Here is a 19415-nt window from a genome sequence, read left to right as displayed (position 1 = left end):
CGAGTTGTGCACATTCGCTTTGTTCTATGTTTGCTTTTTTTTTTTTTTTTTTACCCTCGTGGGAGGGAAACATTAAGCCGCTAGATGGAAAATAAAATAAAAAAATAAGAAAAAATGAAGAAAAAAATAAGGAAAAAAAGCAAAAGAAGAAAAAGAAAAAATAGAAATTATTTTAAGATAGCCACAAATGAGGTTGCATGGTGGCGCACAGCTATTGCTGCCTTCGGAAGAAAACATAGAAAGTAAAAAAAAAAAAAAAAAAAAAAAAATATCAGTGAAAAATAATTATTTGATAACATCATTTTCGTGTTACTAACACCTTTTTAATATAAAAAATGAATGTTAAATTTTAAAGCTAATTTATTTTCCCGTCTATTTTTTGCTACTTCTTCATTTTGTGGATCACGGCGTGGTGTTGTCATCTGACCGCAGAATGACACCCTCCATGGGATGTCCAAATAAGAAGGAAAAAAAAAAAAAAAAAAAAAAAAAAAAAAAAATCTAGAAAAATGTCATCAAATAAATTTTTAAACACCAAAAAGGAAGATTCTTATTTTGCGAAATTCACACAGGATACAATAATATTCGCAGAAAATTTATTTAAAATTATATCAAAGCCTTTTTACAATGGGAATTGGGGAACTTTAGAGGAATATCAAGATGATGGGAATGTGGAATCGATATCATTCTGTTCAGAAGTTTTACCTTTTTACTGTAAATCCGAATTATTACACCAAGGAGACGTTTTTAACGCTCGATTTGGTCATTCTTGTATTTTTTACAAGAATAATATATACATATATGGTGGAAATCAACTAAGTGAATCATTAAACACTAAACTTGTTAAGTTTAGCACGGGTAAAATTTTATGTACATTCGATGAGACAAGTAGAAACAATGCTTGTTTTGCGATAAGTGTAATTGTGCTTTTGTGTGCATGTAACGAGCTTCTCCTGCCTTAGAATTTGTCACACTTGTTAGGATGTTATATTGTGACGCTGCTACATATTGCTATGTTATTGATTAGTCTATTTTTTAACTTCTTTAAATTTTTGATTTCACTTATCCCATCGACCCCCTCTGCCCTGTGGTCTGCCACAGTAACACAAATTTTCAATCTAGTGGAGGAGAAGAAGCCACCCCAGAGCAGATACTATGCAACGCTTAACTTAATTTATTCGAGTGAACTGAAAGAACAATGTTTATTTTTATTTGGAGGGAAAAGAGGGAAGTACATTACGAATGACACTTATATGTTTAATTTAAATAATAATACATGGGAATGTATAAAAGTCAAATTTTCACCACCTCCATTTTTTGGTCATGTCTCGTTTAAATATAATAACATCATCTTTATTCATGGAGGTACGCTTTTCTCAAAGTGAATTTATTCACTCACAAAAGGAGGGACATAACATTATTTTTACACACATTTATATATTCCAAATATATAAAAGTGTGAGAAAAGCATTAGAGAGACAAGCTATTTGATAACATGAACAAAATTACGCATTTTTTTTTTTTTTTTTTTTTTTTTGTAGGGAATATGGGAAACTTAAATGTGAACAATGATATATGGTGTTATTTTGAAGAAGAAAAAAAATGGGTAAAAATTATGAGTAAAGATGAATATTATAATAAGAACATTTGTAAACCTAGTGCTCGTTTTTTCCATTCCTGTTCTCTTTGCATATCGAATCAAGGGAATGATGTGAAAGCTTTTATTTTTGGGGGTCTAAATGGGAACAATAAATGTGTTGAAGATATTTTTTGGTGTTATTCATTAAATACTGGGAAATGGCAGAAAATTCAAAATTCCTTTGGAAAAATTCCCGTGGAGAGATTTGGGTATTTACCAGAGATGCAGCGCTTGGCCAGAGATGTCACACCGTGCAGAGGATTTTAACTCACGAGAGGAATAATGTATATGTGTGCATGTGTATTTCTTTCCTTTTATAGGCACAGTTCCACGGTTCTGAACGACAGGTGGTTCCTCCTATGTGGAGGCTACAACTTTTGTTGGTATTCCAAGTCGGAGTTGCTGGGTAAGCACTAGATTAAGTAAAGTGCTGACTGCATCGCTCACTTCGACACGTGAACAAGGACATGCACACATGCATATGAACACGGACATGCATACACACATACATATGAACACGGACATGCATACACACATGCATATGAACACGGACATGCATATACACATACATATGAACACGGACATGCATACACACATACATATGAACACGGACATGCATACACACATACATATGAACACGGACATGCACACATACACATGTGGATTTTCCCTCTTTTTTCACTTGCGTCCACCCCCGTTTGAAGATATATGTGCATATGACATAAGCCTGAACACCTGGTCAAGCCTCAATGTGTACGGCACGCCTCCTGTCACTCTCCACTTTTATGGTAAAATAATTCAGGTTGATGATAGCGGTTATTTTTTCATCTTTGGGGGATTGAGAAATAATGGAGTTTCCAGCAAGATATACAAATACACACCACTACTCCCGACGCCGTACTTTAGGTAAAAGAAAAGGAAAAGAGAAAAAAAAATTCATCAAAGTTGAACCTTAAACGTTGAATGTTGAGTGTTGAGTGTTGAATGTTGAATGTTGAAACGAAGGCAGTTGTACACGACGGGGCAGCAAGGATCTGTGCCGGAATGACCTGTCTATCGCTCACCCAAAAGGGGAAACGCGAAAAAAAGGGGGAAAATAAAAATGACCTGTGCATGTATTTTTCCATAACAGAATCTTGCAAGAAAAAATAAACCAAGCGGAAGATAAAGTGAATAATTTAGAAAAGAACCCAATAAAACATATGAACCCCTCTTACGGCAAAGACATAAATGAAATAAAAACCACGCTAAGCGGTATTTCCTTTACACTGGTTAGGTATATACAACTGACTAGCGATATAAATGAAAAAATAAAAATTTCGAATGAGCTAGCCAAAAGCTGCTATAGTCAATTATCAGAAAAATTCGAACAATATAACAAACAATTTGCTGCATTGGAAAATAGATTTAATCAAATGGACCTATTGTTATCCGATTCTGACCATGACATGCATACAAACATACTAGAAGGTGACTCCAATGGGAATGTTTTCCAAAAAAAAAGTAGTTCCAGTTTTACCCTTTTTAGTGAGGATAACAGCGAACCGAATTGTGCTCAAAGCAGCGAGTTGTCATGAGAACAGAATAAGAAAAAAAAAATAAATCAACTTATGGAAGAAACGAAAAAAAAGGGAAAACACTCCCTTTTCATAATTTATCCAAGTATTTTACCTCCAGACAGAACAATCTTTTCAAATTCAAATATTTTACATCAACGATAAAATTTAAAGATGTTCCTCCCATGGGAGGAGGAGGAGAAAAAAAAAAAAAAAAAAAAAAAAAAAAAATTAACTCAAAATAACAAAAAGTAAGAAATTAAAAAAGGACTAAAAAGTGATAACATCAAGCATAAACACTTCAAATGCACAATATTCAAATTAATAAATTGAGTCTAATTGTATGTGTGTGCGTGAGTGGGTGTGTGTGTGTGTGGGGGGGAGATTTGTTCTTGCACTAGATTTGATGGAAAAACATATGTTGTAATATAATTTTTGCACAAAAATAAGTAGTGCATTTTGAGTTATGTAAGCACGAGCAACATAACAGTGAGTAGTCCTGTTGAACTCGGTGGACACTTTTTTGCTTACTCCGTTTTATAAAGGAATATATTATAATTCGAATTTAGTTCACAATCTTGTGTTCAATTTGGTAAAATTTTTTGTTATTTTATTTTCTTTCTTTTTCGCTTCATTTCCCCCTTTTTTGAGCGACCTATATGACCTTTACTCAGTTTTATGTTTCTACTTTTTCATTCCCAAAACGGCATTATCAAAAGTCCATCTCCAATTATCGTTAGACCACTATATACTGTGTGTGTGTTTCTCATGACATGTGTTGGGTAGCATTTAGATGAACCTATTTAAATTTTAAAATTTATGTAGCTCTTATCAGGTTCGGAGTTAAGAGTACCATTATGTGTTGACACCGGGGGATGTATATACAAGCATATATTTTTTAGTATGAACAATAGGATATATATATCAACTGATTTTTTGCACTCTTATTTGCCTAAACACATACAATCACTCTTCCGTTTTAAAAACATATAAAATGCGAACCTGTGGGGATTGAAATGTGTCACACATTTTTAAAAGTGGTATATATATATGTATATATCTTTTAACTAGCATTTTTGTGTTCACTTGGGATATTCGATTATTTTGTATAAGGTTTTAAATTTTAAATATTTATTAGACGTTCCCTTTTTTTTTTTTTTTTTTTTTGAAGTCATATATTCCCTTTCATTAAAAAGGGAAAAAAATCCAAATTCTTGCCTTTGAGTTAAGACTTTTTCTTGTTTTCTAAGTGGACTTTTTTTTTTTTTTTTTTTTTTTTTTTTTTTTTTTTTTTTTTTTTTTTTTTTTTTTTTTTTTTTTTTTTTTTTTTTTTTTTTTTCATAGTGCATATATTTTACTACCTACCTTTTTCATTTTACAAATATCATAAAATACCAATACTTGGTTATTTTTTTTTTTTTTTCCATATTTTATTCATTTTTCTGAGTCACTTTTCTGCCTTTGCGCCATATCAAGTGAGAAGAAATAGTTATAAATTTTTTTTATTTTTTCTTTCAAAAGTTCATTTTTTTTACATTGTTTAAATTTTTTTTTTTTCACAATTTTGTTTCACTTTTAGTTGAACATGTAACATCAGTACACGCAGGAAGTCAGTGTAGGAAAATACCATATCATAAATTATGCCTTAACATATGAATACAATTCCATACTGATGCCCAATGTGTGTAAAGCTTTATGATACATTGGCACACTACATCCATAGCAAGTCTACATCAGTGTGAGTTTAGGCAGAAGTGTGTAAGTTTAAGCAAAAGTGTAAGTTTAAGCAAACGTGTAAGTTTAAGCAAACGTGTAAGTTTAATCAAAAGTGTAAGTTTAATCAAAAGTGTAAGTTTAATCAAAAGTGTAAGTTTAAGCAAAAGTGTAAGTTTAAACAAAAGTGTAGGTCTAAGTATAAGTTTTTTTTTTTTTTTTTCATCTCACTTTTTTTATTTCAAGAAAATATTTAGCATAATGGTTTTCATCCCGACTGAAGAAATTTTTAAATATTTCCCAAACTTTTCAAAGGATCGTGTGAAATTTTTAAGGCGTTACAGGTAACTGAGGAAAAGAACACATGTTCATATAAGGAGTGTTTATATTTTTGTATCACCGCAATGTGTGGGTGGGTGGGTGGAAATATATAATTTTTCATCTTATCGTGTGACACCTGATTGATTAGCAAACTGATAAGCACATGAACAGTGCCTATGTGAAACAACATCGATGGATCTTTTCAAAAGGGCGATGCCTATGCATGGAGAAAATATATTTCATCCGTGTAGCTTTTTGTGCACGATTATTTATCACTGCATCTCAACGCATCATTACATTACCCGTTATTGCTTCTTTACCTACTATCACTTCTTTACCTGTTATTACTTCTTTACCTATTTCAATTTTTTATTTTATTCCTTGCTATGCCCACTTTACAGCTTTCTAAGCCTCATGTTAGGAGCCGCTGCGGTTGTCAGGTCACACAAGCCTGATTTTACAGTAAGGAATTATACACCATCTTATTTTTACAAATACCATTTAGACAAATTAAAGGCTAAGGGAATAATAGACGATGAGAAATATAATAAATTGTTGAATATTCAATGATAGAAACATAGTGATAGATCATCAACAAGGATGAATGTATATCCGTGGAATATATATTTGCATGGAATTATGGAGTATGTGCATTTGAGCTAAAAAATTTGCACCTAATTTAATTCAAAGTTGTAGCTGTATATGTATGTTGAGGAATTTGTTACAATCGTGGGTCATGGGGAGCGAGTAGAAATGTTCCACTGTTAGAACTGGAAGAAGAAGCTGCACCTCCATTTGTAGAAGCAGTGGAATCCTCGCCTCTTTGTGGACTCAATAGAATAGTGATAAAACAAGACGACACGATGGAAATATTTTTTTTATACTGTATGGAGAAAGTTAGGAAATAAAAATTTTAAAGAAAAAAACTTATTTGCATATATTTCATGATTCATTGTCAGTTTCTACACACAAACAAGTGTTGCTATAGCTATTTGTACATATATCACCAGAATATTGTATAAATGTCACGTAAAAAAAAAAAAAAAAAAAAAAAAAAAGTAATTTTTTTTTTTTTCATCATACGAAATGTTTTCCCAACTCCTCCAGTTTTGTGAAGATTTTCGATTGCATTGAGGAATTTTTTATGCCCATTAAAATAATTTTTCTTCCGTCAAATCACTTGATACGTATATGTATATGCATATATATGTAGTAATAGGAAATGTGCATTTTCTCCCCCTTAACCGTATTACGAAAAAAAAAAAAAAACTTTTTAAAATATTAAGAGAGAACACATATTAACTACAATATATATCCATTTAGTTAATCACATTGCTTATATACAGGAATGATATATACACACAAAACATATTTCACTTTAAGGAAAAAATATGATGCAGACTCGGACAAAAAAAAAAAAAAAAAAAAAAAAAAAAAAAGTTTAATTTTTCTTCATTACATTACAATATTTTGTGTGTAATGAATATAAACATACAAAAGTTTAATGAATAACAAACACAGATAAGAGGAAAAGACAAAATAGATCGACATCTTTGCCATATCAACTTGGACATTAAAGAATAAGTACCGTTACACTACTATTTTATAGGGATAAAAAAAAAAAAATTATCTATACATATATGTGCATATTATATACATAAATATATAAACGCAAAAAGGTGTTTTTTCTTTTTACTTTTCCCAATACAACAGTTGGAGATATTGTATTTTGTAAGCATATTTTTACTCTTTTTAAGTTTGAACGCCATCTCTATCTTTTTAACGAGAAAAAAAAATATATGAACATATTGTTGGTATCAAATGAGAAAAAATAGTGTGTTGTGGCTGAGAAAAAAAGCTTGGTAGGAATGGAAAATGTTTTGGCGTAATTTTTAAAAATGTTCCATAAAACTTATCCAACTTTTACGTCTCATTTTTTTTTTTTTTTTTTTACTTTTATAATTCACAAATTGTTGTTGATTTTAATGCAAAAAGGGGGTATCGTTTTGAATTTTTTTTTTTTTTTTTTTTTTTTTCTTTTATAATTCACAAATTGTAGTTCATTTGAAAATGTAGCACCCATTTGGTGACAGGCTAAATTGTGATTTTTTTTTTTTTTTTTTTTTATATCTTTTTTCTTTGCCAAAAACTTGGCAATGTAAAAATAGCAAAAATAGTTTTTTTTTTTAACAAAACATTAGGATTACACAAAGTGTACTATATTTTTAAGAATTAAACAGTTTTTTTTTTTTTTTTTTTTTTTTTTAAATAATTTTTTTAACCTTGTAAGCGGCATTTTTTTCGAACAGGCATCAGTTGCGCATGTGAAGCATTAACTCGGCATGTACCGTTTAACAACACATATGTAGAGAAGAAATATTTGTTCATGAATAATTAATTAAGGGATTAAGAAATGGTACGAGAGGTATCTTCTTTTGATGACATCAAGCATGTGAAGTCGCTTTTCACCGAGAAAAAGGCGTCATATAAAGAGTCCACATAAAGGGTCCACATAAAGGGTTCATATAAAGGGCATATAGAAAGACTGTATGAGAAGATTAAATCGAAAAACTGTACATAAAACGGAAGAACGAGAAAACGTTTCAAGAACTAGGTGAAAAATTCACCCATTTATTGAAATTTACAAAGCTCGTACATTCGCTTATCTAGTGAGGACACTTAGGAAGGAAGAGACCGTATCGCTCCGAAGGTAACTAACATTACTGAGGTATATTTTTGCAACAGCCGCAGGAATTCACGACAGAAGAACAGAACTAGAACATCAATCCCATGCTCAGTTTCTCCTGGCAGAAGGAAAATGAAACTAGTCACCTTTTTGATGAAATTAACGAACGAAAATGTTACAATAGAATTAAAGAACGGCACTCTTGTAACAGGAATAATAACAGGAGTAGATATTAAAATGAATACACATATGAAGAATGTTAAAGTCGTAATTAAGAACAAAAATGTTGGTGAATATAACGTTAATACAAAACAGTTTTTATCCCTGGAACATGTAACTATCAGAGGAAATAATATACGTTATTTTATTTTGTCCGATAGCTTACCATTGGACACATTACTAGTAGATGATACACCGAAACAGAAGTTGTCAAAGGACAAAGGATTTGCAAACAAGGACAAGGTTAAGATTGGAAAGGGAAGAGGACGCGGTCGGAAAATTATGAAAAGGTAGACAATGAATATTGCGAGGCGTGAAGTAAGCAGAACTGAACCGAAGTGGCCACAACTTAATTCATGGATGATACATTAATCGACACAGGCGTCTTCACGTTGCCATATTTAACGCAGGTACAAATGTTTTTCCAGCATTGCTATATTAAAAAAAAAAAAAAAAAAAAAAAAAAAAAATTTCCTTTGATAATAAGCTAGCCATTATATTCTGTCTTTCCCTTTTTCCTTTTTTTTTTTTTTTTTTACCTGAACTGTTAATAATTTTTTCTCAACTGTTTTCTGAATTTATTTCTTCCTTTTTTATTATCATATATGTATTACATGGATTGTACTTATGATGTACTACGCATGTGTGTTATACATACTTTGTCATGTTTATTATTTTAACATTTCACATGGTAATTATATTATTAATCCATGAAAAAAAAAAAAAAAAAAAGAAAAATAGTTCCCTTCTTTAATATACCTACCAATTAATTGTTTAAAATGAAACACCATTTTTTTTTTTTTTTTTCTTTGCACACATTGAAAAAAGCGTTGTTTTATAAACATGTTTTTACAAGCATCCAATTTACTTGTCTCTCATTAAATGACTAGTGTTACAATGAAACAAAAATTCATATCCATTAGGAATAGCAATTTGTTCTATTCTAACAAAAATAGAAACAACTGGAAAAATTATTTGGCCTTAAAATTTCACGGAGGGGAAGGGTAAACTTTTCCATTACAATTTTTCCCTTTGTCCTTCCAGTTAAAAAAGTTCTCTTTTGTTTTCTGGTTTTGTTAAAACAAATAATTGACAATAAATATTTTTGTTGGGTACCTTTTCACTGCAAAAAAAAAAAAAAAAAAAGAAAGTAGTGTGATGAATACGTTACACAAATGTGGGGATGAGGTGGGGGGAAAGGACATTTTATTTTCCGGTGTGAAGTTTTGAAAGTAGCTTTTAATTTTTTTTTCATCATCTGCTTTACATGCGTAAAATTTAGCCTCCTCATTTTATTTCCTGTCAAAGTGGCAACTCCATGCATATATACATAGAATACATCAAAATTGTACATACATAAGATATATATATATATATAGAGAGAGAGAGAGAGCGAGAGAGCGAGAGAGCGAGAGAGCGTTCACTTTATTAGTGCTTATATAATTTATATATATACTGGCAACACTGTCACGGGATTTGAAATTCTATAAAGAACCCTCAAAAAAAGCGACAACAAAAATGCATGTATAGAGAGGTAGAGAGGGGACAAGGAGAGCGCTTGCGTGACTCTTTGAAAACGTGCAAAATGGATTTTTTTTTTTTTTTTTTATTTCTACAAGAAGAATTTACATTTTTTTAAGTAAATTTAGGGATTAAATTTACATAAATAAAAATATGTATAAACTTTTATGAAACATTATAAGCATGTATTTTGAAACATGTATAAATATGTATAAAATATGTAAAAATATGTATACATACATATGTATAAAAAATGCATAAAATATGCACAATATATATACATAGTATAAATCCTATGTACGTGTTCATTTTTCATGGCTTATATTTGAATATATGTACATAAATTATTAACAAACATTAGCGTTTAAAGACTGAGTTCAGTGTTAATGAGTGAGAGTGAGTCACACGCCTTAGTAAATCAATACACCAGCAAAGGACGTGTTTCCACATATAAAAGGGAGTTGTTAGAGGAGGAAGAAGAAGAAGAAGAAGAAGAAGCAGAAGAAGAGCACTTGTGCTGACAAATGAGCACGACACTGCAATAGCGACGCAAAGGTGGGGGGAGAGGTTCACAATACCTACGTTTATATGCACATATACATAAAAATGCACCGGTATCTATAAATGCATAAACACATACACACAACATACATACAACGTACATACCAACCCCTTTGGCGTAATTTGTTTTGTGCTTTTTTTTTTTTTTTTTTTTTTTTTTTTTTTCATGCCAAGCACACCATATATACATGTCACAACAAAAGTAGGCAAAAATATAGATGTACACCAAAATGAACCCAACCGTGTGAAGCCATTTTTGTATGACTATGAAGTGAACATTCGACGCTGTCACTTTGTTAAATATGGTTTAGCGTTAAACGAACTTGCTGATACTAAAAAAACACATGCACGTGCATGTATATATGTATATATTATACATGTATGTATACATATGTATGCACATGTATGTATATGAGCATAACCTAGGGTGAAACTTATAATGAGGGGGATATTAAACAATGTACTTATCGTTAATCATAATATTGGCAAGAACTTCAAATGTAGGAGATTCGTTTCTGGAAAATATGAATCTAAACATTCTTTTAACAACCACTACTATGTGTTGAAGAATAGCGAACAATCCTTATGGAGACACAGGAACATACATGGGTGTGTGAACCCGACAGTAAATAGTAAAAGATGTTTTTCAACCTTTATGAAAAATGTCATAGAACAGGTAATGTACCTCTTCCGAGGAGGCTACTTTCTCTCGCAACCCATCAAGCCATTTCCTCTGTCTGCTTTGTTTTCTTGTCTTCTTGTTTGTGTGCTTTTCCCATCCCCGCAGGTGCACAGTAGAATATGAACTCCCTTTTCACATTTGACATATGATCACGTCCCACATAATGTTGTAACTTCTGCACCCCTTACATTTGATAGGTGAAGAAAGACATGAAGGAAAATAAACAGTACCAAGAAGCCCTGAAGGAGTTGAAGGAAAAAACGGAAATAGACCATAAAGCTGTAAAATTAAAAAAAAATATTGAAGAAAAGATAATTTTTTTAAAATCTTTAAAAGAAAAAAATGAAGAAGCTGTAAAATTACTATACAATGATATGAATAAATGTATTAAGTACATGTTTGAGAATTATAGAATTTTAAAATTTTGTAAATATACAAGTGTTCAATTTTTTTTAACCTTACAAAAATTACTGTTTTATACAAGCAGTAAATTGACCGAATTGTGTGACAAATGGAATGACAAAAATAGTGCATTCGTTCAATTGGATAAGTGGAGACAAGAAATGGCCATCAAAAGATACAAAAAGAATAATGCCCGTGTGAAAAAGCAGAAGAGAATGGGAGTACATGATATGGATCAAAACAATGTTGATGAAGAAGATAAGGAATTTCCAAATGAATTCAACACAGAGACTTTAAATGAAAAAAAAAATGAGTCAAAATCTGAAGAAGAGTGCTATGAACAAAAAACAGGAGGAAATAAAAAGGAGACTAGTGGTGAACTCGTACTCGCACACGAATCTGCATGGGATAAATTTGGAAGTAAATTGAAAGACATGCCATTTTTAAACAACTTTTTTGAAAATCCAATTTTAGGAAAATTATTTGGAGAAACAGAATTAGCAGCAGCATTGAGAGAAATGAAAATACAGGACAAAAATTTTAAGCTATCAGAACTCATGTACTTGTTCGAGTGTGTAATTTCAAAACATATTGTTGAATCGTACTTGATTGGAGATGAGGAAACTCTTAGGTTACACTGTGGTAGTTCAGCTTTTAATTCTTTAAATGCAAGTATAAATGAGAGGAAAAAAAAAAAAGTGTATTTAGATACCAATGTTTTAATATATAAAAACCATGAACTTAAGGGGGCTCAAAGAATGGAAGAAAGTTCTCCATGGTTCATCTTTACATTCCATACGCAACAAATAAATTGTTTAAAAAATATAAATGAAGAAATTATCGAAGGAAACATTGATGACATTCGTGAGGTTGTTTACACAATTGCTTTGTCCAAACATCCAGAGCCAGAAACCGAGGGGCTTCTTTATCCGTACATTATTCGAGAATTTGCCATTATTGGGAATACTCCCTCGTGGTAGGAAAAGGCTGAAATGAAACGCACTGTCGTGGTGAATCTAACACATCCATTTAGATGCGACTCGAGTCGCACCTCTGCAAAATAAATCCGACTTTGAAAAGGTATGAATGAATTTGAATCACATATTCCCTAACGTCTGTGCATGTGCGTGTGTGTGTGTCCAAACTGGATTTAACTTCATTGAAAAAAGAAGAAGAAAAAAAAAAAAAAAAAAAAAAAAAAAAAAACGCTGCATATATATTTATAGCCATGATGATAAAAGTGTGTTTCATTGGGTGTTAATTTTTGTTCATAAAAAATGGTTCTCTCGAGACAAGTGTGAAGCACAGCTCCTGTTCGTAAAATTTGCAAGGAGGAGAGAGGGGGAGGGGGGAGTTCCCTTTCGCACATCTACATACATACATGCATACATATCTACATGGGTGCATACATACATATCTACATACATACATGCATACATATCTACATACATACATGCATACATATCTACATACATACATGCATACATATCTACATACATACATGCATACATATCTACATACATACATGCATACATATCTACATACATACATGCATACATATCTGCATGGGTACACATGCACTTCTATTTCTTTTTCTGCTTCTATTCGTGTAAAACACATGTGCGCACGCTCGGGGTGGCACTTTTCCCCACAAGTTTATATGCCATTCATTTTGAACACACATGCGTATGTGCGACCAAGTGTAGTAGACTTGAAACTCAGAATGAGACGCTTTTCTTGAATGTTTGAAGTTCAATATGTGGAACGCAGAACTGGGAGAAAATATTTCTAGACGTCTATCTAATGAGAATTTTCATTTGGGGTGTTATTTTCCCTTTCTCCTATGTTTGTATATGGCTTGATCCCACCACATGAGATATCTCCCATCCGATTTTATATTCAACTGAAAAAATAATGGCTGTGTCGAACGAGAGACACATCTAGATGACCTTGTTGCGGAGGAGGGGGTATTTTGGTTGCATGTTTTCCTAATTGCATTTGATAGTTATGGTAGATATTTTGTAGTATTGGTTCATTATACAATGTAACAAAGGAATCTCTAATAAATTTATTCATTATATCAACATTGCATGCATGAGACCAGTATGAGTCATGCACAGCAGCAAAACTGAAATTGTTTTCTATGAGCATTTTTTCAGCTGTCATCATAAGATGTGATGCATCTAAGGAATGTACAAAATTTGGTGGAAATCCAAGTCTTTGTTTATTTTTATGAAGTAAGCTATTTTTATATGAAATAACACTGACAGATTGAAGTGGTGTATTGACTAAAATCCTTTGTCCTAGTCGATATGGCTGTTCACATGGGAGACCTATGGGTGATATCCAAGTAACTGGAATGTTTAATTCATTCGTTACTTTTGATAAATTATTGAACCATTTTTTTATGATCATTGCTCTTTTGAATATCTCGCTAATCGATTCGAAAATGTAATTTGCTATATATTGCGATAATTTATTTATCATATTCTTATCTAATACTTTTCCAATCATGTTCTGAATTTTTCCATTCACTTGATCTTTGGCTCCAACGGATGTCACACCGTAACATATTGTCATAATGGTTTGTTTTACAACCTTTCTTTTTAAGAGGTCAAATTGAAAGCAGTATTGAGCAAGATCTCTTTTTCCTTCTGGGGTTATAACTCGACTAGGAGGAGTATTATTAAAATTGTTTACATTGTTCGATTTTTCAATTGAAATTCCATAATCATCTAAGTCTGCTCTTATCTTACTTGTTACAATATCTAAAACAACAGTGTAAATATCTTGTGGTTCTTCAGAAGGAATGATATTAACAGCTTTACCTCCATCATAATCTCTTCCAAGAGCTGCGTAATGCTGAAGTCCATTGCAAGTTCCATCTTGCTGTACAGGGATATTACTTCTATATTTTGTTGGATCAGAACATTGTAATGCATTAATTAGATCTATGGAAACTGCCAATGCTTGCCATGGTTTATCTGCTGTATTCCAGAATTCGATATTTTGGAAAGGTTTTTGTGTGAGTTGTTTTATATTATTAATATTTTGATCAACCCATTGAATTCTTTTTTCAAAATTTAATTTGTCTTTTCCAAAATTATTTGCTAAATGTATTTTGAGCCAGAATAATCCTCTATTTCCAATTTCCTTTTTATTATAAAATGAAATTAAACTTCTACAAATATCATCACTCATGTGATGTAAATGTGGAGAAAGGGGATACATACGTCCACGGAAATCAATATTATGTGGAAAATATATGACCTTACTATTTTTTAACGTTTTCGCTACAGCTATTTTTTGTAGAAATGTTGGTCGTTCACTTATTAGACATTTATTCAATCTATTAATTTCTTCCTTTAACAAATAATACTTCTTTATTTCTTCTTCATTATTTTTTTTGTTTATTTCTATTTTTTTACCATTCGGTAAGGTATAATTTTTATTTAGAGGTATTTTTCCTATTGTAATTCCATTCATATAAGCATATTCTATGAAATGTAAAATTTCTTTATTTATTTTCCATTTCACGTTTCCAATTTCTGAAACGATATTTTTAATTCGATCTAAATTACAAACATTTAAATTAAAAAGTGGTTTAATATTACAACGGATGAAATTGTTTTTTAAAAATATCATTCCTCCTTCAGATTGACTCCATTTTTTAGGTTTACATATCATGGGTAAATGGTTTAATGGAATATGTGAATTTATAGCATTGTTTAGCAAATAATTTGCACAACATTCTCTCATATGTATTACTCCATACCAACTTCCATTCTTCCATACATAAGAGTGGATAAACACTGGGAGTTCGATTTTGTTTAAATCTCTTCTTGATCGGTACAGTACTATTTCTTTGTTTTTCAATTTCTCTTTTTGATTTTTGCAAAAATTATTTTCTCTCCCCTTCTTCTTTTTAATACCTTCGCGCACTACTCCTTTTTTTTTTTCTTCTTCTTCTGTCTCTCCTTTGGGGTGTGTATTCCCCGTTTCCTGCATATTCAGATTGTTCTTATCAGTTTGGTTGTTTTGAAAACTTGTTTTCACTTCAATTGAACTATTTTTTTTCTTCCCTTTCTTCCCTTTTTTTTTTTTTTTTCTTTCTTTTTCTCTTCCGTCATTTTCATTCTCAGCACAATTTTCAACACTATCCTCCTTGGAATCTTTTGCCACGTTTTCCACACACCTACTTTTTCCTCTATCGGAGATAACAAAATTCAAAGAATTAGACTCATCTTCATAATACTTTTGGTAATTTAGCTCCTTTTCATATTTGCATTCTGCATGCAAATTTTCCCCACAGTTTTTGGCCATTTTATGCAAAAATAGGTAATACTTGTATTCATTTTTGTATTCTTCCTTCGCTACATCTAAATCCACATCCATCTTTGCACTATCAATAAGCATTTCCAGCAAAAGTCCCCCGATTCCTGCTTTTTTCTCTGAATTCCATTGCACAAAGTGAAAAGCATCATCCGTTCTTTTTGCATATTCATTCGCTTCTGATCCCGCTTCTGAAGCCGCCCCCGATCCCGCTTCTGATCCCGCTTCTGATCCCGCTTCTGATCCCGCTTCTGATCCCGCTTCTGAAGCCGCCCCCGATCCCGCTTGTCGAACCTCCTCCTGGTGGGCTTGCCTGTGTCTTCTGAGCTTCTCCTTAATATCGTTCAGTATCCTATATTTTTGGAAATGAGAAAAAGAAGCGTTGCCCTTGTTCTTCTTCACGTACCGATACAGCAGATTATTTTTCTCCAGCAGTTGGAAGTTCAACTCATTGTTAATTTCTTGTCCAATCTTAATAGCGATGTGTGTAAAAAGCGATTGGTATGCATAAGCTTGTTCAAAATTCTTCGATTGTGTTGTCACATTATTCGAATACTTTTTCCTCAAAGGATTGAAAGTATACTGAATAGTCCACTTCACAGTGATAATAGCAAGTAATTTTTCTTCGATCATATCTGGAAATATGCAGTATCCACTACTTCCTATACGAGTGGTAGTGCTGTTTTTTTCATTTATATGTATTTTTTTCTTCTTCTTCTGTTTATTCTGCTTATTCTGCTTACTCTGCTTACTCTGCTTATTTTTTTTTTTCTTTTCCTTGTAGTTGATAATTTTTTTTTCTAATTCGTTAACCCAGTTGAGATATATTTTACACAGCCCCTGTATTTCGGTTATTTTTTTTAAATTGTGTAAATTTGAAACAAATTCTTCAGCTTCTTCAATGGCTTTGTGGTATGAGCATCGTTCTATCAGCATTTGCCTACGCACATTTACTAAGTCATCATCTGGACAATCCTCACACACATCTTCTCTCTCTCCTTCGATGCTAAGAATCTGGTCTCTTGGGAAGTGCACTCCTGTGCTGGTGTGCACCGTGCAATCTGTTTTGTCATGCGGATTGTCATGTGGATTGTGGCAAGTAGTTCTGCCTTCTCTTCTCCGTTCAGTGCCACATTGTGCCTCCTCCACAAGGGAATCCTGAATAATTGGGTATATGTGGTCTCCATATAATTTTTGTTTCTTCTCTCTTATAAAGTTCGAATCAAAGAGGTTATTTATATACATATCGGATGTGTTCCTTTTACTGCAATCGATAAAGACTTTCTCGATGTGATTAAAAATTTCCTTTCCCCCAAGGTCACACATTAATAGCCCATTTGCAGCCATATATTGATCTAGATTTTCAAAAAATGTTATAATATCTTTTTCAATATTTTGTAAATATTTTTTATTTAAAGTATCAATGTATTTCATAATTTGTTGTTTCTTCTTATTATCTAATTTTTTAATAGACCTTATTAAATTATGTAATTCTCTTACCACTTCTTCATCTAGGTTTTTTTCTGTTCTTTCATTTTCAGACTTACATTCCATTGATACTTCATCTTGAGTTTCTTGGTTCCATTTGGTTGATCTTTTCTCTGCAACAAAATCGAGGTGCAAATCACGTGATTGTCCAATACATCCTCCTCCTTCCACACATACTGAAGGAGAAATAAAAACATCTTCTTTCTTCTCTTTTACAACGAAATGTTTAGAATCATCATGCTGTGTTAGAAAATTTACACTTTCTTCATTACTGTAAGTGGGCTTAACTGAATCACCGTTTTTTTCCTTATTTGATATACATGCTCTTGTTGAAATTTGTGCTTTCTTTAGAATACATTTTTCGTTAGAAATGTATCTTTTTCTCAAAATATGCACTCTGTGGGGAATACTTGAATAGCATTGTGTGTTATGTCTATTTGAGATTCTTACATAAGTGTGGAATTTTTTTATTGTTAATTGTGAAAGAAGATTGATATAGTGTAAGGGAACAGCATTTAATTTCATTTATTATGATGGATAGAAGCAAACTCTACAGAATGGAGGAGAGCTCAACATTGTTTTATGTCACCTGCACCCTGAAACCCTTCTCCAGGAAGAGAGTGTCAAATATTTTTTCGAGACACAATATAGTCGAGCTCAACCTGTTCGCGAATGCATATGCATGTGTGTGTGTATGTATATATGCATGTACGTGTGTGTGTATATATATGCATGTACATGTGTATGCATGCGCATATCATCCACTTATCCCTCTTCTCCACTCTTACATCATCACTAAAGGCAGAAAACTCCTATGTCCATGGTGCTAAACATAAAAATAAAAAAACAAACTTCCTAGTAAACCTATGTAAGTATATGAGGAAGTAACAGTGTAAATGGGACAAAAAAAAAAAAAAAAAAAAAAAAAGGGACAATTTTTTCCCCACTATATACTTTTTAAAGTTTTTTGCTCTTTTTTTTTTTTTTTTTTTTTTTTTTTTCACATTTCCCTAGTCTGCTGTACAACTATTATTATTATGAAACTTATTTATACTGTACACTACTGTTGCTATATTATTAATATGCTTTGTCGGGAATAACTTCGCGACGTGGTTCTTTCTTTTAAAACATTTTGTAGCAAATGTGAAAACAAGCAGGTTTAACTTACCGTTTTTGTTCGTTCGTATAAAAAAAAAAAAAAAAAAAAAAAAAAAAAAAAAAATTACTATCCCCTTTTTTTCCCTGTTGAGGGAAAACAAAAAAGGTGAAAAAAAAAAAAAAAAAATTAAAAAAAATGTAAAATAAAATATATATGAAAAGATAAAAATGAAAAGATATAAGTGTAAATATATAAGTGAAAAGATAAAAATAAAAGTAACATTTTGTTATATTTTATTTTCTACCATTGTTCGGGACATTAGCAGCACGTGGGATCACAAATGTGAGTCGTTTTTTACTTTTCTTTCCACTTGCAGGTAAGAATTTGCGTTAATGTGTATACCTATATATATATATATATATATCCGACCGTGCGATTGCATAGATTTGTGAGGAAAAAACCAACATGAGGAGAGTAAACAAAGGAACATTACTTATGTGAAACGAATCCGTTTTGTGACGCATCTTCCAAATGCCATAATTCTCTAATTTTTTTCATACATTAGATTTTACACAACAGAATTGTGCATATACATTAAACCCATTATCTATTCTCAGTAATTGGATAATATTTAGCTATTTGGGACATATGTAGGATGAGTGCATTTTTCTTTTTTTTCTTTTTAATTGGTTACTTTTTCTCTCTTCTACATGACGTGAAAAAAGAAAAAAGATCCAGCTCATTTTTATTTAAAAAAAAAAAAAAAAACATACATATGTACACCATACATACGTACACTCATACATATATGTATATGCATGTATTATTAAAAATACGCGAAGCTGCTTCCAAATTTTATGAAGAAAAAATTGCTACTTTCCTCATCTATGGATATCCACTTGGGGACACACGAAAATGAACAAGCTTCTTTACATGTGTAACAAAACCAAGTAATTTAGTTGACGTATCATTCTCACGTCTTGCCAAGAGCATCAGGAAATGTATTCCTATATATGTAATGGAATCACTGCGAATGTTCCATACCTTTGTATGCTTATGGAAAAGATAAAAAAATAATAATAAATGAATGAACAAATGAATGAGAAAAAGCAAAACAGTGCAGAAATATGAACCCGATGCACGTTGTTGAAGTAGAATAAAAGTCTTTTTGTTTTTTCTCCTCGGTAGTACTAAAC

General features: G+C 31.7%; 5 protein-coding genes across 5 annotated transcripts; 4 read left to right on the top strand and 1 right to left on the bottom strand.

Annotated features, from left to right (window-relative positions):
• Nucleotides 1–509: 509 nt before the first annotated feature.
• On the top strand, nt 510–3216 carry PGO_092260 (kelch domain-containing protein; the record flags this gene model as incomplete). The annotated part of the gene is made up of 6 exons (XM_028687814.1): nt 510–858; nt 1102–1365; nt 1542–1848; nt 1960–2045; nt 2344–2545; nt 2772–3216. 6 exons carry the CDS (start codon nt 510–512, stop codon nt 3214–3216), a joined length of 1653 nt encoding a protein of 550 aa, XP_028543615.1.
• Nucleotides 3217–5169: 1953 nt separating this feature from the next.
• On the top strand, nt 5170–5799 carry PGO_092250 (hypothetical protein; the record flags this gene model as incomplete). Its single annotated transcript, XM_028687813.1, has 2 exons — nt 5170–5252; nt 5631–5799. 2 exons carry the CDS (start codon nt 5170–5172, stop codon nt 5797–5799), a joined length of 252 nt encoding a protein of 83 aa, XP_028543614.1.
• A 2248-nt stretch (nt 5800–8047) lies between these two features.
• On the top strand, nt 8048–8428 carry PGO_092240 (small nuclear ribonucleoprotein Sm D1; the record flags this gene model as incomplete). Its single annotated transcript, XM_028687812.1, has 1 exon — nt 8048–8428. One exon carries the CDS (start codon nt 8048–8050, stop codon nt 8426–8428), a length of 381 nt encoding a protein of 126 aa, XP_028543613.1.
• A 2227-nt stretch (nt 8429–10655) lies between these two features.
• On the top strand, nt 10656–12280 carry PGO_092230 (mitochondrial import inner membrane translocase subunit TIM44; the record flags this gene model as incomplete). Its single annotated transcript, XM_028687811.1, has 2 exons — nt 10656–10892; nt 11096–12280. 2 exons carry the CDS (start codon nt 10656–10658, stop codon nt 12278–12280), a joined length of 1422 nt encoding a protein of 473 aa, XP_028543612.1.
• A 919-nt stretch (nt 12281–13199) lies between these two features.
• PGO_092220 (DNA-dependent RNA polymerase) lies at nt 13200–17645 on the bottom strand (the record flags this gene model as incomplete). Its single annotated transcript, XM_028687810.1, has 1 exon — nt 13200–17645. One exon carries the CDS (start codon nt 17643–17645, stop codon nt 13200–13202), a length of 4446 nt encoding a protein of 1481 aa, XP_028543611.1.
• Between the last annotated feature and the right edge of the window lie 1770 nt (nt 17646–19415).

The sequence above is a fragment of the Plasmodium gonderi genome (assembly GCF_002157705.1).
Source record: "Plasmodium gonderi DNA, contig: Chr09, whole genome shotgun sequence".
Lineage (NCBI taxonomy): Eukaryota > Apicomplexa > Aconoidasida > Haemosporida > Plasmodiidae > Plasmodium > Plasmodium gonderi.
Note: the sequence above shows the minus strand (reverse complement) of the source record. Positions and strands in the feature narration are given on the sequence as shown.